The sequence below is a fragment of the Cupressus sempervirens genome, chromosome 8, assembly GCF_028749045.1.
Source record: "Cupressus sempervirens isolate cs-2001-9-10 chromosome 8, ASM2874904v1, whole genome shotgun sequence".
Lineage (NCBI taxonomy): Eukaryota > Viridiplantae > Streptophyta > Pinopsida > Cupressales > Cupressaceae > Cupressus > Cupressus sempervirens.
In genome coordinates, this window is record NC_143125.1 from 520,194,634 (window position 1) to 520,221,118 (window position 26,485).

General features: G+C 35.3%; 1 protein-coding gene across 5 annotated transcripts in view; it reads right to left on the reverse strand.

Moving 5' to 3' along the window:
* Nucleotides 1–1,384: 1,384 nt before the first annotated feature.
* LOC149543477 (protein phosphatase EYA-like) overlaps nt 1,385–26,485 on the reverse strand; it is a 169,324-nt gene continuing 144,223 nt past the window's right edge. For all 5 annotated transcript variants that reach the window (XM_089798278.1, XM_089798280.1, XM_089798282.1 and 2 more), the window contains one exon: nt 1,385–1,902. In XM_089798278.1, the coding sequence (XP_089654404.1) occupies nt 1,643–1,902 (260 nt within the window). In that variant the 3' untranslated portion in view covers nt 1,385–1,642. The remainder of the gene's footprint in view (nt 1,903–26,485) is intronic.

Genomic DNA, 26,485 nt, shown 5'->3' on the forward strand with positions numbered 1-26,485 from the left:
GTGATTCACGATTCATATCTATTTGCCTAGTGAAGGTGATGCTCATTTGCCTAATTATTTTCTAACAATGCTTCCACCCTTTCGACATGCTTCTTACAAGAAAATTCTCCGCAATTAAACAAGTTATTTAATCATAAATAATCATAATGGCTAACCACCTTTTCAATTCTATGAATTCGTGATAAATAATCAACTAGCATGTTATCTTCATATAAAATTATAATAACTCACCATCTTGCCATTTCGTAGGATTATAACAAATTTAACTGTCAACTAACTTCATGTGAACCTCAATGGCTATATGAACATTTTAAATTGGATTGAAAATTGGAATGTAACAACAATGAAAGACATCTGAGAAAGCAAAATTCATGTGCTTCTCTTTCCTTGCATCTTCTCCACTTTTAAGCTCTCTCCAAATTTGCATCTTGACCGTCCAATTCATCCTCCCATTGCCTACAAATTGAACCCTTCTCCCTTCATGAATCATCCATCTTTTATGGATTGTTATCATACCATTTTGCCTCCAAGAAATAGTTAAAACGTCACCATAATGCTGAAATCCTTTCACAATCAAACCCTCATACATCTTCATTGTTGACCCAACTCCCATCCCTTTGAAGCATTGAGCATCCTTAAGCACACCTCTCCATTTTGGACAAATCTTCTACGTTTGAAGCTGCTTTAAGGAGTGAGGTTTGCATTCCCTTTGGTTTAAATTTGGTTGCATTTTGTAGGTCTTCTCATATACGTGGTTATTGATTTAGTTTGTGAAATGTTGTTCTTCTTTATATTCCTTGCACACTTATTTCATAGCCCACACTTTGATAGAGTTTTCAAAGCGTGATTTCAATATAATCTTATGGCAACTTGAAGGGAAATCAACTATGACCCTTGATATGAGGAAATATATTTTTATAACCCTAGGGAGCCCTAAAAAATAAATCTTAACATGACAATGATACATATGTTGCAAAGATTCTAGGACACCCACAAGCAATGTTGGGAGTCAGCTGTGACATGCATTTATAACAAAACCTTCCCAAGTAATTCAGACTGAAAGAGTTCTACAATGCATCTTGGACAGTCTTAAAATTCCCTGTATGGTCACTGAAACATGTTATTTGTGGAATAGCAACAACCAAAAACATACTTAAGTGAACTCTCGCTAGCTAGTTCCAAAACCAAGTTTCTTGTATTCCATTAAAATTTCATAGATTTTCGCATGTTATGAAAACTGGCAATCTTATGATCCTATAATTAATTTTGTATAGATTTCTTATTTTCCCTAAAAGCTGGGCCTGCAAAAGCTTGGAATTTTAAGTAAAATAAGAGGTTTGAAACTAGCATGTGACCTCAATTTGATTTGACTAGCTTATCAGTCTAAATGAAAAAGGAGAGATTTTTATTTGCAGAAAATCAAATGAAACAAACATACAACATGTTTTCCAATATGCTCCTGCACTACCCCAGTACAGATATATTATTATTATAATTATTCCAAGTAACACCGCTCTTATATCTACTAACTAAAATTGGAAAAGGAATCCATGAACTATATAAATGACTTTAAAACTATGGAACACAATAGCTTGAAGAATACAAAGAAAAGGTCACTATGAAAAAGCACACTGCAATCTCGTTATTTCTCTGGACCATCATTTTGAGAGCTATCATATATGCAGTTCAGATAGTGTTTTATGGTAGAAAGCGAAAGCCCTGGAAACCGATGTACTCCATTTGGGTGTGGATCAATTTTCACAAAAGGCCAGCTCATGCTCTCTGCTGCTTGACATTCCTCCATGCCATCTCCAATAACACAAAACTGTACCCCTGGCCCTTCAAAACGTTTTTTAATCCATTGGAAACACTGCAACTTTCCCACATCCCATGAGCTGTACACTGCAGAATATTAAATAATAAAAATATCATTACTTGTGAACCTTGGAGATATGACAAGAAAATTTGGCTGCTTAAAATATGGAAGCCTCCAAGACAAATACTTTGAAAAAATAATAATCTTACAAATCCAACTAGAGAAAATGTAAGATAAAGGGGCTAGCTAGCAAAGTAAAAATTTCAGGACAACCACTATTTTTTTTAATTTTGAAACTTGTGTAAGTTGGTTTGCTCATTGAAATCACTAATTCTCAACACAGTATTACAAACTAGAAATTATATCTTATTTATTTAGCTGTAGTTATAATTCTACACTTACAGAAACACAAGAATAGAGTGCATAGAAAACAGAAATGCTGAAATATTATTTTCATTGTTCCACTATGACAAATGTTGAATTGTTTCAAACAAATTGTACAAAGATATTAATTATTGTAAATCAACTTCCAACGGTAGTTTTAAATTTTTAACTAAGTTTTTCACATAAAGTGCTCCACAATTGGAATGTTTAAAAAATATATGTGACAGATCTGCTAACTAAATACAGCAGGCATTGACTTTTATACATTGATATATAAATATTGGAGAATAGTAATAGAGAAAGAAACATCAATATAACCATAGTTTGCAGACTCGGACTTAGAGAGTACTCGGCAAGCCCAAAATTTTCAACTCGGAAAGAACTCGGGATATCCTTAACAAAAACTTGGGGAAAACTCAGAAAGTACTAAATTTTAAAATCTCTTAAAGAAACATTTTTTTTTTTGTAGAATACAATTATAAAATGTATTAAATTAGTAATTGACATTTCAATAGAGAAAATCAATAGTTTTAGAGCACTAAAATGATGTGAAAAATGCATCTAATCCAATGTTTTCCCTGCATCAACATGTTTACCTACGTTTTTTAACATTCTATAACTATGCAAGAGTTAAACTTGAGAGTACTTGCCCAGCAAACAAACTTGAGAGTACTTGGCAACTGTGAGAGTACAAGGAGAGTTTGCAAACTATGAATATAACTATGGAATGAAAGGTCCTAAAACAATTCTATCCATTTTGTTAAACATGGCATTATTAGGTTTCATGAATCAGAGAAAAAATTACATTCAGTAAGAAAAAGCACCACATGTATGGTGCTATGTAAAGGTGCAAATAAATTTGAAGGGCAGGAATGCACTTTTATGGGACGCTAACATGAGACACTTTAGTCTTGCAGGTTTTGAGCAATTAATAGTTCAGTTGGCATAATAAGAAATGCTAGACCAGAAATTTAAATTTTGATGATAAAGTTGCAGTGCCAAACTTTTCAGTAGAATTGAATGTGTTCCATTTATTGCATAAAATCCAGAAGCGCAGATCAGAATGATCTAGATTTTGACCTCAAGAGTACTGCTAAATATAATTGACAAATGACAAAAGTTTCATAGAATAAAACTTCCATGGCAACAAAAAATCATTCAACATATGCAGGGTAAGAAGTTTGATAGACTATTTTTCATCTGTTATAAAGACATGATAGTGTAATTGACTTAGGCATCAATTTTTTTATGATTCTTCAAGTTTTTAAATAAAAAACATGCTTATGAATTTTCCGTTGTCCACAGAACCTATTAACTGCACTCCTATTTCATCATTAACAATCAAAAGAAAACATGAAACTGGAAAATCTTTATGGTCTAATGGATTTTAATTAGTACATAATATGTGGCTGAACTTCTTAGTTTAAAAGATGGCAGCTATAAAGATTTTATCCTATTTTGATAAAAGGCATCACATTTATAACTAATATACGTAACTGTTGGCAAATACAATACAATAATCCCAGACCTTTTTTAAATCTGCATTCCCAAGGATTAGATATGTGCAGGCCCAAGAACAAAATACAGATGAGAAGATCAATAAATGAGATGGATAGGGCATTACACAACAGTAAAGTATTCAATAAAGCTCTTACCATGCATCCATTGATCAAAATGTGATACAATGTACATGTTTATTAAGATTAAATGATCATTTACTATTTAGTTCATCTTCTAGATGACTATTCATCTCTTAGTGTATTAAGAAATACAAAATATTAAATATGATCTTACCAAAAATTGGATTATGTACTGTAGTGCTACATCTTTTCCCACTTAATATGCACAGGTAATGATAATTGAGCAAATTGTTTATGATGCCTCATTTGTTTCATATAAAGCTCCAGTCTTCTGCATAAGGTTTTGCAAAAATGATAGCTTGTTTCTTTCTATAGTTTTAGAATTATTAGAGGAATGAAGAAGTTGAATTGGTAAAAACATGGGTTTGTTCTCTCAAATTGAGTCAGCTATCCACGATAATAAATCCTATGTTGATAGAATACTAAAACCATTTTCTGTGAAATTCGGGTATTTGCAACCATAATCTATGCTAAGTGAAGTCTAAACATTACTGTTGACACAAAAGTCTACACCCTTGCTTGAGGTATGACCCTCAAATGACCTCATGTAACATGGAAACAATCTCCAAGCATGGGACTTGCACTCTGAGGTTGAATCTCCAGAGAAGGTTGGCTTCCTTACAATTAGGATGTACCTAACTACAACTTTTGAGGAAAGGGGAGAAGGAATGCATGAAATTTAAATGTTGAAAGGGAAAGGGGTTGATGCACCAGATTGAAATAAGATTACTACCTCTGCCTATAGCTGCACAAAACATTAATAGAACACCCAACTACATAGTTCTAAACTCTAATCTATCTCTAAATAACTTGTATGCAGGTTAGAAACTAATAAAATGTTGACAGGGGGAAGAACTTCACAACACAACACTTACTAGCATAATAAACACAATATGCAAACTAAGAATATAGAAAAGAACATCCAACACAAAGTAGAAATCTGCACAAGATAGCCAAATGAAAAAATAGGTAAAACAAGTATTTCATTAATGGAAGGAAAAAGGATTTACAGTTGCCGAGCATAATGCTGCTACAAAATGCAAACAAAGAACAACCTCCAAAATATGTACAAAGCTGCCTTATAAAGAGAGCAGACATAACTCAGTTGTAGTAGTGAAGTTCAAACTCCAACCCAAATGGAGTTAGGTATAGAGTGCAAATCAAGAAAGAATACGATAAAATTTGATTCTGTAAAAAAATCTGCCCGTGAAGTGACAGAAAATGCACCAACAAATACTTCCCCGATCAATAAAATCATGCCCATACCCTTTGCAAGTAGCAACATAAGAAGGACAACCACTTATGTCATGTGAAAAGGACCAAAAATGCGGTTCAACAATAAATATTGAGCTCTTGGGTCTTATCACAATCACTAGAAAAAATTAATGCAAGTACAAAAACACACCACATTTTCAACCTGTACACCATTGCCACATGAAACAACTTCCTGCACAAAAGGCCCACGATGTCTCGCAAGCACAAAAACATCCTACAGATTCGGCCAACGCACCATTGCACAAGATCTTTTCCATCTTCTCACAAGCCTTGCGATGTCGTGCAGAGGACAAAAACATACAACATTGCAACATTGCAACATGAAATTCCTTCTACTTGGCAAGCCCTACGATCATGCAAAAAATGAAAACATAATGCAACATCACAAAATACGCAAGATCGCAACATCGAATGAGCAAAAAGATGCTCCTACAACACCTAAAAATACACCACAGTGCAACATCGCAACCTAAAAGCTCCTCTCTTCAATTTGACCTACAATCATGCATCGGCACAAAAATGCACCAGAGTTTTGACCTATGAATGTCGAGTGAGCAAAAAGGTGTTCCTTCAATAAGCCAACTCATTCAATGCAACTCCTACAACGCCCAAAAATGCACAATGTTTCTGTGAGCAAGAGAATGCTGAAAATGCACAGTGTTTTTTGTGTTAAGAGAATGTTGATCCTATGAAAAGAACTTATCCCATGAAAGATGTCTCTGATCAGTAATCTATAATGGGTTAAAGGTTGACAAAAAATCTCAACATTTCTGGTGACTCAAGGGAGATGCTTACCTACTAAGCATATGATTAGTGACCTTGAAGCAATTCATTGAGTGTAGAGTTATAAGCATCAAAACATGATGCACATCTATGTCACAAGAAAAATCAGCAACTCTACAACCTGGCAAAACATCAAAATTTTGCTATCTCATCCTCCTTAAGAACCAACAAAATTTGGTGTCCTTGCTACTCTTTCACACCTTGGATTAGAATTGGAATGACAACGTTGAACTCATGTATAACATAGATTCTTGGCTCGGCTTCATCTATATGCCTGAATGGATCCAAGTAGTCTTCCTCCTCGTCAAAGAGAGTACAATTCATGTTTTTAGGAGTAACCATGTAAGGCTCTACATGATGAGTGTAAAATGGCTCTGCTTCTATGGAGGTCTTTGTGCCACATCTAGTTCTAAAAAACATACAAGACCAATCAGAAGCAATATACCCACCACTTATTTTAGAAGTGAAAACTTCAGATAAGCAAATGGCAAAGTGTTCAAGGAGGTCTGCGACATATATGTCTTGCAAGATAGTATATCCAGGACATGCATGCAGAGCCAATTTCAAATCTTTCAATACCCCTGCTGTTTTGCAAGAAGTAACATCTAATTGAGTAACCCCTTCAGTCATAGGCTCATATTTTATGCCTAGCTGATCAGCAATCCTCTTAGGCATGACCGAGGTACTAGCACTTGAGTCTATCATGCAATTATGAACTATTTTATCTCTTATCATTAAAGAGATATAAAAGAGAGGTGGTTTCATTTTCTTACTTTGATTTTCCTCCTCGTTTTGTTGTGTAGTAATGACTGAATTTGATGATACACTATTCATTGTTACAAGAGCAGCCTTAGACTCCTCTAGCTTCTTGCAATTGCATTCTTTATTCTGATTTTGAAATAAATCAGCTGCCTTGTTTACTGTCCTTTGGCTTATTGCATGTATGGCTGCGACACTGTTGTTCTCTTGGGTTCTACCACCAAAAATAGCATAAGAAGCACTTCCATGCATTTGAGCCTGATGTCCAATATTGGACTAACTTCTATCGTACTGTTGTCCTGGAGTTTATTGGACTGACTTCTATCGTACTATTGTCCTGAAGTTGTTGGTCCCCCCTGCACAATCAAAGCATAAGAAAATGCACCCTGATCATTGGATTGATTACCAGGCATGTACCTTCCTTTCTCTTAAGTATAGTTATTTTGGTGAACAAGTGTCTTGGTTTGATTTGAGGTTGCATGGGGTACACTATTGAAAGATTTATTCTGGCTCCTTTAATTTTGCACTTGATGTGGTGGCCCATTTGGTTATAAATCTTGATTATAAGGCTGAGGGTGCCTAATGCTTTGAGCTTGTTGTCCTTCAATTGTTGTCACCTCATTCCCAAGGGCCTGCATATACAAATTTTGTTGACCAATATTCTGCTTAATGCCTTGCATCTCCAAGCTTTGATCTTGAAACTTCTTATCTAAGTTAGAATTTTGATCCTGAAGCTTCCTATCCGTATTCTCCAATCTAAGATTGGAATTAAGCATCTATTGCACCGAAGTTTCTTATATGGCTTCCAATATACTATTTGAAGATGTAGAGCTTGGAGGAGCAGCAATAAGAGGCTGACTTGCAAACACAACTAGAATAGGAGCCACAACAAGCTGATGTCTAGGCATATCAGGGAAGAGGGGCATTAGAGGTCTTGGAGCTAGTTTTCCTCCTTGAATTAGAGTGTTCTCTGCCTTTATAGAAAAATCGTATGTAGCTGGTAGAGTATCTCCTCCTAGTTTCTATAATGTAGTTGCAATCTCACTATCAAAATCTCTGATATAATGCATGAAAGCATTACTAGGAAGAGGCTTTACTACAGCAAGAATTCTATCCCATGTTCTCTAGAATCTATAATTAAAATTAGTCATGCACTCATGAGATGCTCTTTTAATTGTAGTTAACTGCTCCAAAAGTTAGAAATTGTCACTTTTGTCTTCAAAATGTTTGCATAGTCTTTCACCTAACTCATCCCAACTATGGATGGAGTTGTGTGGTAATCCTCTATACCACTGCAAAGTCTTTCCTTTTTATAATGAAGGTAAAGTCTAACAACAACATCATCCTCTATGATACCATGAATATTACAGACATTTGAAATTTCTTGAATATGCTCTATGGGAGAAATGGAGGTTTCACCAATGACGTCTAGTGTACTTTTAAGTGCAGCTATTGGTATATCATGCCTTTGAGCCAATATGAGAGGGCTGCCATCATTAAATGTAGCAAAAACTTGATTCCTAGGGAGAGCCATATGGAATAATGGTCAATTCAAATGAATGGATGGAATCCTAGGCTATGATCTAGCAACTGGAGGAGTAGAAAGAGATCTAGGGGATGGAGCAGATATTTCTATACCTCTTTCTAGTGATAAAGAAAGCCTATTTCTTCCTATTCTAGAACCTGAAAGTGAGAGTTGGGTAAACTGAAAATTACCACTAGAAGATACCCTTGTTTGAATTATGGGCATGAATTGGAGCAAATCTGGTTTGAGAACCAAAATATAGAGATAGAGTCACCAAGTGCTTGGATGTGAGCCTCTTGCAAGTTGAAATGCTAAGAGTAGCACTATCTCCTCAGCTTAGAAGTTGAAGTCCTTTAAATGACACCAACAAACCAATAGGCTTAAGCTTAAATGTTGTCCCACCGAGTGTGCCAAAAACTGTTGACACAAAATTTTGCACCCTTGCTTGATGTATGACCCTCAAACAACCTCATGTAACATGGAAACAACCTCCAAGTGTGAGACTTGAAGTCTGAGGTTGAATCTCCGAAGAAGGCCAACTTTCTTACAATCAAGATGCACCTAACTACAACTTTTGAGTAAAGGGGAGAAGGAATGCATGAAATTTAAATGTTGAAAGGGAAAGAAGGTGATGCATCAAATTGAAATATGGTTACTACCTCTGTCTATAGCTACACAACACATTAATAGAACACCCATCTACACAGATCTAAACTCTAATATATCTCCAAAGAACTTATATGCAAGTTAACTAATAAAATGCTGAAAGGAAGAACTTCACAAGACAACACTTACTAGCATAATAAACACAACATGCAAACTAAGAATATAGAAAAAAACATCCAACACAAAGAAGAAATCTGCACAAGATAGCTAAATGAAAGAATAGGTAAAACAAGTATATCATTAATGGAAGGCAAAAGGATTTACAATTGTAGAGCATATTGCTACTGCAAAATGCAAACAAAGAAGAACCTCCAAAATATGTAGAAAGTTGCCTTTTAAAGAGACAATAAATAACTCAGTTATGGTAGTGAAGTTCAAACTCCAACCCAAATTAACTTAAGTTAAAGAGTGCAAATCAAGAAAGAATCAGAAAAAATCGGATTTTTTTATAGAAATATGCTCATGAAGGGACAAACAATGGGCCAATATGCTTCCCCAATAAATAAAATCATGTCCATACCCTTTCCAAGTGGCAACATAGGAAGGACAACCACTTATGTCGCATGTAAAGGCCCAAAAATGCGGTTTAGCAATAAATATTGAGCTCTCAAGTCTTATCACAGTCACCAAAAAAATTAATGCAGGCACGAAAACACACCACATTTTCGGCCCAAGCACCATCGCCACAAGAAACAATTTCCTGCACAAAAGACCCACGATGTCACGCAAGCACAAAAGCATCCTACAAGTTCGTCCTGCACACTATCGCACAAGATCTTTTCCATCTTCTCACAAGCCATGCAATGTCGCGCAAAGCACAAAAACATACAACAACATGAAATTCCTTCTAATTGGCAAGCCCTGTGATCATGTAATAAACAAAAACATAACACAACATCACAACTTGCACAAGATCGCAACATCGAATGAGCAAAAAGGCCCTTCTATGATGCTCGAAAATACACCACAGCATGAAACAGTCCAAAAATGTGGTTCAGCAATAAATATTGAGCTCTCAGATCTTCTCACAGTCACTAGAAAAATTAACGCAAGCAGGAAAACACACCACATTTTTGGCCCACGCACCATCGCCACATGAAACAACTTCCTGCACAAAAGACTTGCGATGTCATGCAAGCACGAAAGCATCCTACAGATTCGGCCTACACACCATCGCACAAGATCTTTTCCATCTTCTCACAAGCCTTGCAATGTTGCGCAAAGCATGAATATATACAACGCAACATCGCAACATGAAATTCCTTCTACCCGGCAAGCCCTGGATCATGCAAAAAATGAAAAACATAACGCCACATCGCAACCAACGCAATATCGCAACATCGAATGAGCAAAAAGGTGTTCTCCTATGATGCCCAAAAATACACCGCATTGCAACATCGCAACCTAACTTGCGATTATGCGTGGGCACAAAAATGCACCACAATTTCGACCTGCAGATGTCGAATGAGAAAAAAAGTGTTCCTTCAATAAGCCAACTCATTCAATGCAATTCTTACGACACCCGAAAATGCACAATTTTTTAATGTGTCAGAGAAAGCCGAAAATACACAACTTTCTAGACTGGAAAAAAAGAACTCATCCCATGAAAGATGTCTCTGATCGGTTATTTGTAATGGGATAAAGGTTGACAAAAAAGTCAACAATTACTTCTACGAGATGAAATTTGTAGTAGACTGTCCAAATTTTATCTCCATCACTTCTAGCTCCAAGCTAATTGTGCCCTTTTGACTTGAAAATGAGATAACCTATGCTAATTGTACCCATGAGTAGCCGAAAAGTGTGTCAACTACACCACCTAACCTAAAATTTGGAAAACCCAAATTGATGGTGCCCATGATTAACCAAAATGAGTGCTCAAGTGTGCATTGGATGACCTAACTTTTTTTCAAGCTGAAAATGTGAACCACTTGCTACCCATTGTGCTCTCAAATAAAGATAAACGTTGACACCAAAACCTGCTCATGTGGCAAAACAAAGGCACAAGATGATCTCACTCCATGCTTAGTCATCAAAAACTAAAATGAAGTGCGCAATCTTAGATCTTCATGTGCTAAGCTAAATAATGCTTGTTGAGATACTATAGTCATAAGCAACAATATGTTGCAATTTGCAATGTGCCGCAATGATAAATCCTCATGATAATGTGAGGAATCTCCAATTAATGGCCATGCTTGAAGAACTCAATGTTTAAATCCTAATGTTCTCCCCTATAAGATGAGTACAAACAGCTTCAGCAAAGGCCCCCAGAAAGGGAACATACATGAACTTATATACAGAGCTACTATGAGGGCCTCCCATGGAAAGAGATGCACAACTTACTAACACCCCCTTGGAATTTCATCATGAATCTCTATTCAGTTGCTCTCTCAAATTTCAACTTAATGTGTAATGTTTCTAAGCTGTCCTTTCACTTTTCAACATACAACTCAAGTGCAATTACTTAACAAGACACAATATCCATTCTTACATATGCTCTTGTTTTCATTTTTGGCTTGTCTTCTATAATGATGTACTTATTGAAGAAGAGAAATACGCGAACTCCAGAGTATTCAATTTAATACAATATTCAGAAAAATCCACAGAATGATATAACTCAGATTCAATTGAAGAATGGACAGTGCAATATATCATTAAAATTGGCAATACCCAGATAGTTAAACTGATTGACAAATACATTTCCCGCATTCCTGTTAACTCCAGCAACATATAAGATTGCTCTGTTACTGAAACTAGCAATAGAAAACTTGGAAACCACTCTCCAATCACACCCTCCAAAGCCACGAAACGGATAAGATTGCTGGTATAGGCCCTAAATGCCTCCAAATAGCCACAAAAACCTTCCCTAGACCCCATCAGCCTCCTCAATAGCTCTCACATCCCTCCTAAAAGACTGTACAACCAGAAAGAACAGTGTTCGGCACATTCCCTCTATAAACTACAATTAACTCCATGTCCGTCCTCTATCTGCCTCTACAAACTACCTCTGATAATATGCAGCCATTAAACAAAATAAGAATAAATCAAATCACCATTAAGATCCAATGTAATTCCTAAATTAAACCACCAGAATCCTCCAAATTGAGTTCCTTCCAAGGGATTTTGGTGTAGGAGCACCTAGTCATAAATATATTGTAGATGATTCCAAGAAATATTGTAAGTATTTAATGTCAGTCCATATGTTTGGATGTGATATTCCATGTAATGAATCAATGGTAATGCCTAAGGGCAATAAAATGTAAAGTTGTCAAGAAAGTGCAAGATTACAAAATGTTGAAAACAAAAGGAAGATGAAAGGTCATAGAGGAAGTTGCATGGTTTCTAAAAGCTTAAAATGGTATAAATAACTTGTATCAGTCATTCCAAATCAGAATTAGGAGAACATTTTGGTATAAGTTTGTGCATTCATTCATAGCTATTTTGATTGGTGTTCACTATTTTTATGTTGTTTCCAGGCCTTGTACAAATAATTACGGCCTAGAAACCCTATATAAGTTAGATATTTGGATAGTAGGATGACTTATATTCCTTCTGTTTTTGCTTTGGATTAATTTCATTCGGTTTTGAAAAATTTATGCATATTTTAGTGAAAGTGGTTATTTATAAATTTCAAATTCCCTAACAACAATCCTATTGCAGTATTTGGCACTGACACATATGGACAAGTTATGACCTCTAAATAGATTCATTGGAAAGATATACAAATAAGCTTTCATTTCCTTTTGGTTTGAATCGTTTTCATTCATATTTGTGGAAGTTATACATCTTTTAGTGAAAACTGGTTTTAAATACCTTCAATGGAGTTGCAGGCAATGATTTGTGCTCACATAATGATTTATACATTGAAACAATTAATCACTTACAAATTCAGAAACTAGATTCATAGAGGGTCACTATGAAGTTGGTTTGGAATCATTTGGATTTGTCTTCAGAAAAATTATTGGATGCCCTAGGTAGGGTTACAAGTTTTGTTTCTGGTTAATGACAGTGAAAATGGGTCTCCGTATAGAGACCATAACTTGTAATTTATTTATTAGATTGGGCTCAGCTTTGGTTATGTTTTAGAAGAACTAATTTGGAACAACTCTTCCAAAGGGTTTTGCAGGAAGATGTCGAGAACAACAGTTAGGAATAAAACAATCCGATATAGAAATCAAACTGTGTGAATGGAGAATATATTGATAAACTTGCTGAAGCATATTTTCTTTTACCTCATGAGATGCCTCTAAATCATAATTTTTATTGAATGGATGTTGAAGTGATCAGCATGGATCCTATTTATTAGTGGGTTTTTTAAAATGATACTTGCATCAGATTTCATCTTCACAGAGCCACAAGATGAACCAGCAAAGAAAATTTCCAAATATCAAAGTCGAGCAAGAAAAAGGAGCTCCTAAAACTCACTTATATCACCCCAAAAGCTACACCCCTTTTTGCCTTTGCCTGTCAATTAAAACTTTTAAAACATTTGTCTCCTTAAGTGGAGTCCCATTCTCATAAGACATATTTATATATTTTACCTTTACACCTCATTAATTTGAGCACCCCTATAGTCCATTATTGTATATATTAAAACAATGGTAAAGTTAATCTGTAATTTAATTTTATAAGTACTGTACTCTCCAATATAGAGATATTCTGATTAATTGCATCCATTGACCATACTAAAAATAGCAATATTGACAATTGGCAAGTCAGGGTTGAAGTGACTCACAAGAAATAGTGTGGGAAAACCATCCAATTCCACTCCAAAAAAGGGCATTACAAACAAATCTGAATTCCTTGAGCTTAATGAAAAACCTCTCTACTAAAACAAGCTATTGTCATGAATCCCCTAACCCAAATTCTCAGCCTACAGGAACCCGTTGAACAAGCTAATAGTGCAACTGAAGTGCTTAGGAAAGGGAAATTATAGTCCTCCCCAAATTGCTTGTCCTCAAGCAATCTCAACTCTAGATATGACAAATTTGCTCATTCTCCCATGTTGCATCCTCTACTGGAAAATTCTTCCATTTGACCAAGTATTCCTTAATGATCCTTTTTGAAGAGAATAATCCCTATAATCTATGATGGCCTTTGGAACCAAAATCAATTTCCCCTCATCCAATGGTGGCAACTCTGATGAGGGGACCAGATTATGCCTAAGGGCCTTCTTAAGTCTGGACACAAAAAACACATTATGCAATCTACTACTCGTAAGTCAGTCATGCTCATAGGCAGCCTCTCCAATCCTCCTAGAGACTCAAAAGGGGCCATAGAAACTAGAATTGAGCTTCTCCACTCCACTATTCTTGAGAGTAGATTGTCTATATGGTTGAATCCTCAAATAAACCATGTTAATTACCTCAAAAATGTGTTTTATCCAGTGCTATTCAATATATAGCTTCTACTGATTTTGTGCCTACTGCAAGTTCTCCTTCAAAGATTTCATGATATCTTGACTTTTCTGCAATAAATCCCTTGCCATGCACTCTACTATCCCCAAAGAGAAAATCAATGATGTTGGGCACCTCATACCCACACAATGTCATGAATAGTGACATTTTGATAGACATGTGATAGGTAGAATTGTAGCAATACTCTCGAAGGTGTAGGCATTTTACCTTAGCTCACTATTGTCTTGAAAATTTCTGAGATACCCACCCATTTGTTTACTACTTTGTTGTCCCATTCCTTATCCGGTGGAAACCTTTTCTTAGAGTGATCTCAATCCACACTAAAAAGTCACTCCCAAAAGAGATTAGGAACTCGATGCCCTTATCAATCACTGTATTCCTTGACATCTAATGAAATCTGAAAATCTCCCCAAAAAATAAATCAGCTACCCATGTTGCAGTATTTCTTGCACAGATAGCACAGAATGTGCAAATTTGGTCAACCACAACATATATGCTATCTTTGCCCAGTACCTTAGGTTGCTCGGGAATGAAGTCCATAGAGATACATTCCCATTTTTATTATGAATGGATAAGGGTTGGAGGAAACTGGCTAGATAAGTGTGTTCATTTTTATTTTGTTAGCAAACGGGGTACTCCCTAACATGCTTAAGGACTCCATATTTGAGATCTTTTCATGTGAATCTCTCTTACATTTGTTTGTAAGTCTTAAAGAGCCCAAATGACGAAAAATAGGTGCAGAATGAAAAGTTATCAATATCTTCACCTTAAGTTGAGAAGTCGGCACCAAATAAATTCTCTCCTTATAAATGCTCAATTGATTGATCGTTGTGTATTTGTCATCAAGAATAATGTCTTCTATGATTCTTACTACCCAGGAAACTTTAGCATGTTTTGCTGAAATCAACTCTCTCCAATCAGCAATGATCTCAAACAATGAACATAAGTGAGGCCTATTGGAAAGTGCATCAGCAACTACATTCTTTTTGCCCTTAAAATGTACAATGTCAAAATCATATGCCTATGGTGCACTAACCCACTTCAATTGCCTATCACTAGGATCCTTTTGATTTGTGATACACTTGATGCTACTATGGTGCATTTTAATAATGAATTTACTGCCTACCATATAAGGTTTGAATTTGGCCAAGGCACGCATGATTGCCAACATCTCCTTTCACAAATAGAGCAACTCTTCTCCACACCTCTCAATTTTTTGCTCTCAAATGGAGTGGGATGCTTCTCCTACATCAAAACAACTCTAACCCCCTCTCCTAAAGCATCACCCTCCAACTCAAAACGTTTGGAAATTTTTTGCATTTCCAACACAAAACATATAGACATCACCTACTTGAAATGCTCAAAACAATTCTATGTTGAATCGGACCACTCAAAATCTCCCTTTTTTGTCAAGTCTAGGAGTGGACTTGCAGCCTATGAGAACCCCTAAACAAATCTCTTATAGAAACTACACGAACCAAAGAATCCATTAAGTTGAGTGAGATTTGTATGTATAGGTCATTCTGCACTAGCCTTGATCTTCTCAAGATCAACTCTCAACCCATCCTCCTCTTGAAACCACACGAACTAAAGAATCTCTTGAGTGAGATCCGTACATATAGGCCACTCAAATATAGCCTTGATCTTTTCAGGATCACCACCATTGCACTAATGATGTGACCAAGGTAGAGAAGTTATTCCATACCAAATTCATTATGACATGCACTCTTCAATATGCTCAAAACCTCCCCAAGATAACTCATATGCTCTTTACATATCATATCAATCAAATTTCCTCAACTATTTTTTGAATACATGATTAATGCAAACTCTAGAAACTAGCGAGTGCATTTGTCAAATCAAAAAGCATCACCAAAAACTCAAGTGTCCATAGAGGCATCTAAATGTCGTTCTCTCATGTCCTCTTTCCTCATCCAAGTGCAATGGTAGCCTAACCACAAATCTGTATTTGAAATGTAACAAGCTCCACACAACTCATCAATCAACTCGTTAATTCTTGAAATGGAATACCTATTTTATGTCTTCTTAATAAGTGCCTTTTAATCAATCCACATCCAAATTGTCCCATCTTTTTCCTTCACTAATACTACTCTTAATAAAAATGGTCTTCTCTTGGGTTTGATGTGCCCCATCTCCACTAGTGTTTCCATAGCTTTCTCTATCTCATCCTCATGTCTTTCAAGAAGTCTATAAGGCATAGTAATCACTAGTTTGGCACCCTATTTCATAGTCCTCTCCCATTGGATTGATACTCTATTTACATTTTCTACAGGTTGAAAGATGACTTTACAAGAGATAAAACCACATCAATCTCCCAATATTAATAACATAGAACTCATCCTTCAATTTTCGTAATCCAAATCTATGCTCAACTTAGACAGCTTATGAGAGTTAGAGAGTTTGTAGCCTTTAGCTAACATGACCATATATCCATCATGTTCTTATGTTTGTAAGCATCTCCTAGCCTCAAAGACCTCATCGATAAAGTTTTGAGTTTCATCTGTACCAATAAGAGTAATGAACCGTTACCCCTATAATACATCTCTTACCTTAAACATAACTTCCTTTTGTATGCTAGAGAGTTAGCCAATGGTACTATCACTCTTTTTCTCCTCTACTAATGTGATTTCCCCATCATTGTTCCTTCAATTTGATTGTTCTAATTTTTTTATGCAAATTCTTCAACAAAAAAGTGCTCCAATTACTTAGATTTTACCTTCACAACTAACTTGTGATATTGGCCCCAAGGTTATCAGCAATACAGCGCAGTCTCTTCCTCTGAAGGTCATTAAGTTGCTCATTGTCTAGTAAGTTGGAATCACTATGTAGCTGATGTAGTTCCCTATAAGATTTTTTCTTGCTCTTATCCTACTTATGAGGGAATCCCTTTCACTCAAAATATGCTTCTAGAAGTGTACGCATCCATGTCTCCAGCCTTCTTGATGCCTTACCACAAGATAGGAGGATTGAGGGTTTTGATCCAACCTCTCAAAGGATCTCATGAACCATCCATTAAAATTACCATGAGCCTCGTGCCTGAATTTTTTGTGACTTAACATTGCAAATCTTTGAAAATCAAACATATAAGTGTGTATAAAACCCATTTGCTTTGGCTGTGCCACTTCCTTAAAATATGAACTTTGCAAAAGAGGAAATCTGATCATGACCCATGGTGATAATCCTAAGATACCACCACTCACAATGCCATCCAGATGCATTCTTGCAAACTTAATTGCTTCCTCTTTTGGCATAGTGTTGACCTTGAAATAAGTATCTACCTAAGATCTAGATGAAATCTTTCCCAAACCATCAAATTAAGGAAGAATTAGCTTCTGATTCCTTTTTCCGCAAATCATATTGTTGTGTTCTACCTCTTGCATGGGGTCTATGGTTCATTCTAACATTAATATAATCCCTCAATAGTATAGAAAGCTGGAACTTTGGACCTCCAATTGTCCACTATTGCATGAATTGATCTTGCAAAACTATTAGATGGGACTCATTATCATCTTGTGTTTGAACCTTGGGTGGAAAGGTATGCATAAGAGGTCTAGAAGCAATTGTTCTCATTTGCTGATTTGCATTCGCACCATGAATTGAATACTCTTCTTGACCATTATTACCTCCATTATTGCCTCCAATATTTGCATTATTGGTGTTATTTGCACCCACATTCATCCTAATTATCAAGCCATTAATTTTGTCAACAAGCCCAATTGCTTATTTCTATATTGTCCTCTCTACTTTGTAACAGTTTTCCCTCTAACAAGAGCATAAATCAAGTTCATAAAACATTCCTCACTTGGATATCTAGGATCTCTATCACACATGTTACATGTCCTCTATCCTTCTATAGCACTTTGTTCTTCTGCAACTAAATTTGTATTAGACATGTTACCGCAAGTGTTATAATGATGTGTGAAGGTTCTTGGTCAAATCTTGATATATCATTGCTCTATCATGTTGAGCCATGGTTGCACGGGGACGGGGGTACTTGGGTACTTAGGGTACCAATATGGGTACGGGTAAAACTATCTTTCAAAATAGGGGTACTTGGGTACGTCTCAACTTTTTTTATTATAATTTAATATTTATAGAGAATCTAAGATTATAAATCATAATTGTTTTCAAAACAAGAACATTGATAAAGTTTGCAAATGCAATTTATTGTTTTCATTTTAGATCTGCAATATGTTTGTAATAATAATATATGATAAATGTCGAGATGCATAATAGAGAAGGCAGACTTTAAACATGAACAAGAAGATCATAAATCGTATAACAATGCCAAATTGCAAATGATAAACTGCTGGCTTGAACACTGATAAAGTTTAATGTTAATCAGCATTGTATCAAAGTTTCAAATTGATTGCATAGTGCATTAAGCTTGATAAAAAACAAGCTGATACACGAACAAAAAACCGAAACAAAAAAAAAACAAATTCTTAATCAAAGTCTTAGCTATGATGCTCTCCACTGAGTACCCAGTACTTGGGGTACGTGTACCCAGTACTTGGGTATGTGGGTATGCATACCAAGGGTGTGGGTATGCATACCCATGCAACTTAGTGATGAACCCTTCAAGAAGATTGCACACACTCCACTAATACCATTGTAACATACACCCTTGGTTTTGTTTATTTTATGTGTTATGTTTTAATGCAATTATTGAATGACTTTATAATTTAATAACTTATTGTTACTCAATTTAAAAAGAACTGGACTATCTCAAATATTGAGATATCAGCATTATTGCATTCACCGACCATACTTAAAATAGAAATATTGATAACTAGCTAAGTCGGTACATAGAAATTACTAAAATAGCGAGGGAAAACCATGCAGATCCACTCTAAAAAGCGCATTACAAACATCTCAACTGTGTGAGCTCAAAGACAACCTATCTCTACTAGAAAAAATTGTCATCATGAGTTCCCTAACCCAACTTATTAGCCTATGAAAACCAACTAAAATAGGCTAGTTGTCTATCAATTGAAGTGCATACGAAAGGGACAATACATTCATAGCCAAAAATAATTTTATTGAATTGCATGTCCTAATGTGCTCCTTATCAACATCCTAATCAAAATAAAAATTCATCAGTATTGAATGCATAATTATCCTCCTTGGAAATTGAGTGCAAATCTATAGTTCTCTTTATCACTATTGTCATTTCTAAGCTCATCGTTAAGTTGATTGACAACATCTACATCATGAGAAACCAAGCTTAGCAATCTAACATATCATTTTCCTAACTATTAGAAACATTGATAAATTACAACAATTTATATTGCTTTTCACTTTCATCTGAAACGAAATAGATATAACGACTACTCTCCACAATCAACTGAAAGAGTTTAATGGCTATAACAGAATAACTGCTTCTATCTAAGTGGAAAGAAAATAAATGAATTAACTATTTAAGGAAAAGGAAATAACTGAATTAACTGCACAAATGAAAAGTACATAAAAGTAAAAGTCTTGCTATAGGAAGGTGAAAAACATGCAGTATTGAATGTATTTGTCCAAGCCTTGGCATTTGTTATAGAGGAGAAGCATTGTCAGGGGCTTAACCTCTCAATCGTGGACCCTTAGTATCCCCAAACAATCTTTACCGAGAAAGGCCCTCCCTACCCAAGAATAGGTACAAGACACCCTATCTTGCCACTAAGCATCCCGGTTCTAGATACCTTCCTAGGCAATTAGGTAGGTTCTAGATACATTCCTCTAACCTATTTGCCAGCAGCTAGCAACCTGACCTCTAGTGATCACAATAGCAAGCATGCCACTAAACCTACTCTAGTCAGGGATTTATATGGACATAGTGTGCTCGATCACCCACCAAGCTAAGCAGTTAGCTAGGTTCTAGATACCTTCCTCTAACCTGTTTGCCAACAACTAGCAACCTGACCTCTAGTGATCACAATAGCAAGCATGCCACTAAACCTACCCTGGCCAAGGATTTATATGGACACAGTGTGCCCGATCACCCACTGCTCGATTAGGCAACAAGATTTACTATGAACTAATTAGTTAGGATAGTTTTGCTTAATCTTATTATTTGTTTATTTGTCTCTAATTTCCTTCTCTTATCTTGCAAGTCTGACCAGCTATTCTTTTGGCATAGCCCACAGTCTTCATCTCGACCTTGCTGGTTTCTTTGGATGAATCCCGTGTGGGTGCTTATAGCATTAATCATTCTTATTTCAACACAATTTGGAACTCTTTTTACCCGATTTGGGCTTATAATAGTCATTCATAAGTAAATCTTTAAACCTATAACAATTGTTGAACTCTATAAAGTGCCTTCCTTATCTCAAAGGCATACAAAATAAATGCCTTTGTATAAGTCTGCACTAGATTTAAAATTCTGCCAATCAAACATCAAAATTCTGAAAAAAAAATATAATCTCACAGAGGTAGCATAATATACAAACTTCTTATGCAATGTTATTACCAATCAAACGTACAATAAGATGGCTAATCCTTTGGTGACGTGCTCTAACTATATTTTATAGGAAAACTCCATCAACTTTCAGCCAAGATTTCAGAGCTTATCATGTAGAAATTTGATATAAGAAATGTTGAAGAATGTATGACCTACGAGAGAATTATCTCCTTACGTTACTAAAGAGTTGATCCTCCTATTATGGCCCTTGCTAGGGATTGAACGATCAATTAACAATGGCTCACACCAATCACCAAGCTTGGAGTATGCAATATATGAGCTTCAAGAAATATGATTCACGGCTATGTATCTTACAGCTGGCTCTGAAAAACCAATGCTTATTCACGACACTAAAGGTGTGCAGCTCAATGCTGCTATTGAAGGTAAAATGCATAGAGAGAATAGTTGAAAAATAAATCAAGAGCACGGCTCGCAAGAGTGAAGCATCCGCTTGAAATACATCCATCACATATGATAAGTTTGTCTCTTGCAATTGCATGCTCAGTGCGAGCAAGAAGAAAAGGTGGCATCAAAATATGTTACGTTCAAGAACCATACAAGGTGGCTGATAAAGTAATGGCTCCTAAATAAAATAGGTCGTTGAATAAGTAATGGGCCGATGGCATGAATATAGTTATAAAATTTGCCAGAGTTTGGAATTTGAATCATTGACATAAGTTGGAAATAAGAGTTCCTTTAATGTTTTAATATAGGGGTATAATTTGCACCCACCCATACTTGCATATGTAAGTGTATGTAAGAACATGTATACGTATGTAGACATAATATTCCAAGTATACATATATTATGTATAAGACATATACGTTCATAAGAATCATAAGGAATGTACATGTGTACGTGTATATGTATGTACATATAAAGGTATGTGTAGGTAACATGGTATCATTATATAAAAACATGCCTTGCTCTGACAAGAAGCTCTGAGATCGTCTATAAACATAAAGGTAATAATTTGTTCTAGTAGAATATTTCATTATGGTATTAAGTGTGTTGACTAATTCATTCATGGCGATCACTTTGTATGACCTTGCTTGCCTAGTCTAGCTTCCCTGACCAAGATGGCTTAGAACCCATACCTATCAATCCATAGGCAGATTGGTGTCCCTTACCCAATTCCTTCACTAACAATGCTTCACGCCCCCCCCTGACGTGCTCTTGCAAAAGAGAATTTCCCAGTACAATAACTTATTCCTCAATATAAATTAAAGTTACTATAAAAAGTTGTCATTTTTATAAAACATCATAAAAATTAAATACCATTTCACTTTCCATGACTTTATAATGAGTAACCAACTTTTCCATAATTTCAAGACAACAAATGATCATAATAATATCATAACGATTAACTAAAATGTCATCTTCACATGAAATTAAAAGAAATAACCATATTTTCATTTCACAGGATCATATTGTTTAACTAATTTTACCAGTCAACCGACTTCATGTGAGATCTCATCAACTATACGAACATTTTTAAATTAGGCAAAATTTGGGATGTAACACACAAGCTCTTGTAACAATGCTTTAAAATATCTAGAATTTTGAGTTTATTATCAATTGGATCCACATTGAGAGTGGAAAAGCTATCATTTTGTTGGCTAAAACTTTTGTACATCACTAACTACAACTTACAAAATTGTGACTTTACACAACATTTCATGAGATCTCTCTCTCCTCTCAGCAATAAGGAAGGCTACCTTCTTACTATAGGTGGCTTCAATAGGAACTTAAGTGAAATTACAAAAAGGATGGTTCTTTCAATTGATTCTTCTTTTTTTAGGAATGATTTACATACAACTATAACTTTCCAACTTAACCATAAGTGTCTTATTGCTACAATAATATTAGTGTATTTTGTGAAACAAAAACAGGAATCCAAAGTCTCCTGCACTTGCCTTGAATGAAGATTCAAGAAAAATAACCAGTAACGCACAAAGTCTCTTACTGGATACACTCAAATTCAATAACAACACTTACAATTGAAGCCCAAAGTCTTCAACTCTAAGTGATAACAACCACTACTATCTATTACAATTTGTCATCCTGCAACACAAAGTCTTCAAAACTTCAAATTGGCTCTAAATGCAATAGGTAGCTCAAAGTCTGCACAATTAAATTCAAATCCCTCTTGATCAAAGCTCCAAAGCTCACAATCAATATCCAGAAAATGTCATCACATAACACCTTGAATCAACACAAAGTTTAAAAACAAGTTGCCTCTTTTATTGATAGCAATTTAGATTTACATCCAAGTACAAAATCTTAGAATGCATATAAAAATTGATAGAATTTGCTTGCCTTGCCAAAAGATGATTATTTACAATGACCTCCCACCTTTATATAGGAAAATAGAAGAGAGAAAGGTGGAAGAAAAAGTGGAACAACCTCAACCACCTTGACTTATCTCTAACTAACTAGTTTGACTTTATTCAACGTTGCATGCCTAATACAAGTGCAACTTAACTACATGAGCTAGTTGTACAGGTGCATATTACCCTGTACTTACAACATAGTTTACATGTAGCTTTCCTATTGCTATTCTACTTAAACCATATGAAAATCTGATTTGAAGTATTCGCATTTTATCAACTAGGTCTCCAAACTTCCACAGGGACTTGCGTACAACTGTAGCATTTGGTTCACTAGTGTATTGCGAGATCATTGTAACCTTCCTAAGTATTGCTTGCTGCTCCAAATATCTCTATTACAAATCCCCATTTGATTTTGTAGATTCTTTAATGAATACTTCTAGCTTGCCAATGTATCAAGCACACTAATGTTGAATTCATCCACTTCGAGCTATAAGTGGATGGCCTCTGCAAACTCTATGAGATAATCTTATTGATTCTTCAGTCTGATATCTTTGGTGATAATTTCGCATGATAGCTCTCTGAATGCCCCCTTTGATCATGCTTTCTTGGTTAGTTATCTTGCTTTAGTTGCCTTTGCATCTTTTACAAGTTTTTGTAGAACTTTCTCTTTGTTGGTCATCACGTGTGTAATCATGGTACATTTCAATAGACATGATGACTTCGTACTCATACAAGATGTCCAAATCAATCTCCATCATGTTGTTCCAGGCAACAAGATTCTGTCCAGCAACTTAAGTTGATGATTAATTGACTTGAGAACGTCATTCAATACAGCAGTAGTCTCTTTCCTTTTGTTGGTGTAACTTCTCTTGACATCGTCGAATGGTGTGCCTAAGCAACTATCACATGAAAGTTCTACAGTGTATGCACATTGTGATGTAAGGGATCCATGGGAAGCTTTTGATGTAAAAACACGGATTTCAGACAAGGTATAGATAGGGAGAATGAGTGGATTGATTGAGGAAAGCAAATGAACAAATGGTTCAAGCTCGAAATGACTAAAAAATGGCTAGAATAACCAAAAACAAGTTTTTTGGAGTGGATTGCATATGCGACCAGCAAACTTGGAATTAAGTGAGCAAGGGAAAAAATGAGTAACACATTAAGTACCTCGTGTTTTAAAAGTGCAAAATGTGAAATTCTATCCGCAAAGAATGTGGGAAAAACTTCAACCATAGGGCAGCTATATGGAGGCACATGGAACCCGTAATGGTGGAGTTTTAACTTGCATTTGCATATAAGGGAAAAACAAACTTATCTTTCTTTTTAGAATGGGATTTTACACCCAACTGCCTATGCAAGATGAGACCTTGCATATGCAACTTTGGAGAAGATCAAAGATAGAAGGAGCAACTTCATATACACAAAAAAAATGCAAACCTAAAAATGGAAATGATAAAGATTTGCAATAACTTTCAACACAAATATATACATCAATGCCTTAAGGAAAATAATAGAGGAATTTACCTCAACTCCACCAAAAATGAGAAAACAAGTCTTTATCAAAATTTTGAGCAAATCTGAAATAAATCCAAGAGATAGTAGATTTGTCCAATATCACAAGACTTATATAGATTTCAAATTTCTAACGTTGAGGAAAGTCAGGATTCTAATTTGGACATGTGGAGATAGTTAGAGAGCTTAAATGCCCAAAATTTGCAACAAGTTTTGACCAAATCAAAACCATATGCAAATGCATTCAACAATGGCATCTAGGGCATCATTTTAAACTTGGAAATGATGAAGAATAAGCTGGAAATAAAAACCCTTACCTTAGAAAGCTCTTTGGAAGAATTTGAGTGTAGAAAACACCCACAAATGAGTTGTTTTTGGAAAAAACCATGCCCTAGATTTTGCTTTTTTTGACCAAATCCATGTAGCATGTGACATGCAATCACTCCCAAAATCGCCATTTGTGAAAAAAGCCCAAAACCACCATGTATTTTGGTCAAAAATGTGACTTTTTAAGGATTGCATGTGCCAATGTGTTGCTAAAACATGGACGCACTTTTGGGGAATATCTACATGTGAACATGGTGCACAAAAGCCCTCCAAATCCATGCTGCAAGTGAAAAACGGGATTTCTTGAATGAAAAATATGTAATAAACAATATGCTTCTCCTAAAAAAATCGCCACTTAGCCTTCAATAGAGGAAAACACACTTTTTATGAGCAAAAACACGTTTTGAAACTCATCCAATAGGGTAAAAAATTGCCACCATGAGCTTTTAGCTAATGACTTAGTGCAAAACGCACTTTTCATGGCCATTTACATGTATTTGAAAGACATGCATTTGGGCAAAAAATCACCACTTTGCCTTGGTGGAGTTTTAAAACATGAAAACAAATTTTTAAATGCATGTAGTAGGGCCAAAAAATGTCACTTTGGCTTATGCTAAGTGAAATGGGTTTTTAAATATTACATAGACATGCAATTGGGTCCAAAATTGTCACCTAGTGCATTTACATGTTATTAAAACATGTATTTTAACTTTCAAAGTCCATTAAGTAGCAAGTATTAAAAGATGTATATGTAATGGGTTAGAAAAACCCCATTTAAATGCATTAATATAATTAAAATAAACTTATTTATGCAGCAACATATGTAAATGAGTTAGATTTTCCCACTTACATTAATTAAACAAGTTTAAAATATGTAAATACATATTGAAAACCCATTCAACACATTAAAACGTGTTATTGTGTAATATCCCTTTTCAGATATTTTACTAAAAACCCGAGATATAAACTTGTAGATTTAAATCCGAACAATAAACCAATATTCGATACAGATTCCAAAATCTTAACCAATTTGTAACCCGCAGATTTGCATACAAGGAAACTCAAAAAAACTTGTTTAATTTCACCAATATTCAGAAAGTACATATATAAACCAGGAATTAACACAAATAATCACCAAATGCATCATTGTATTATACAACAGCAATACAATAACATGCAACTATCCAATGAACCAATCTTATAAACAGTAAAAAAAAATCAGATTGGCAAATGTAGATAAAACCTATAAGAAGGCTAGGTTTGCATCCAACCTTCAAATGCTTCTTCAAGGGTTTGCGTCCTCGAAGAAATAACCAGCAACTATTTTTCAGCTCCCAGATTAATATTTATTTTGAATATTATATTCTTCGTAACTTCCCATGTAGGGCTGCTTGTACCTTTTATCCCTTTTCCCAATGTGATGCATGCACTTTTAAGCAATGTGGGATAAAACACCTTTTTTGTCCTTTAGTCACTTAAGTGAACATAGTACCTTTTTTTAAAAATAAAGTGACAAATTAAATGAACTTTAATAGTCACTTAGTCAGTAAACCATATAATCATCAGGCATTAAAATAAC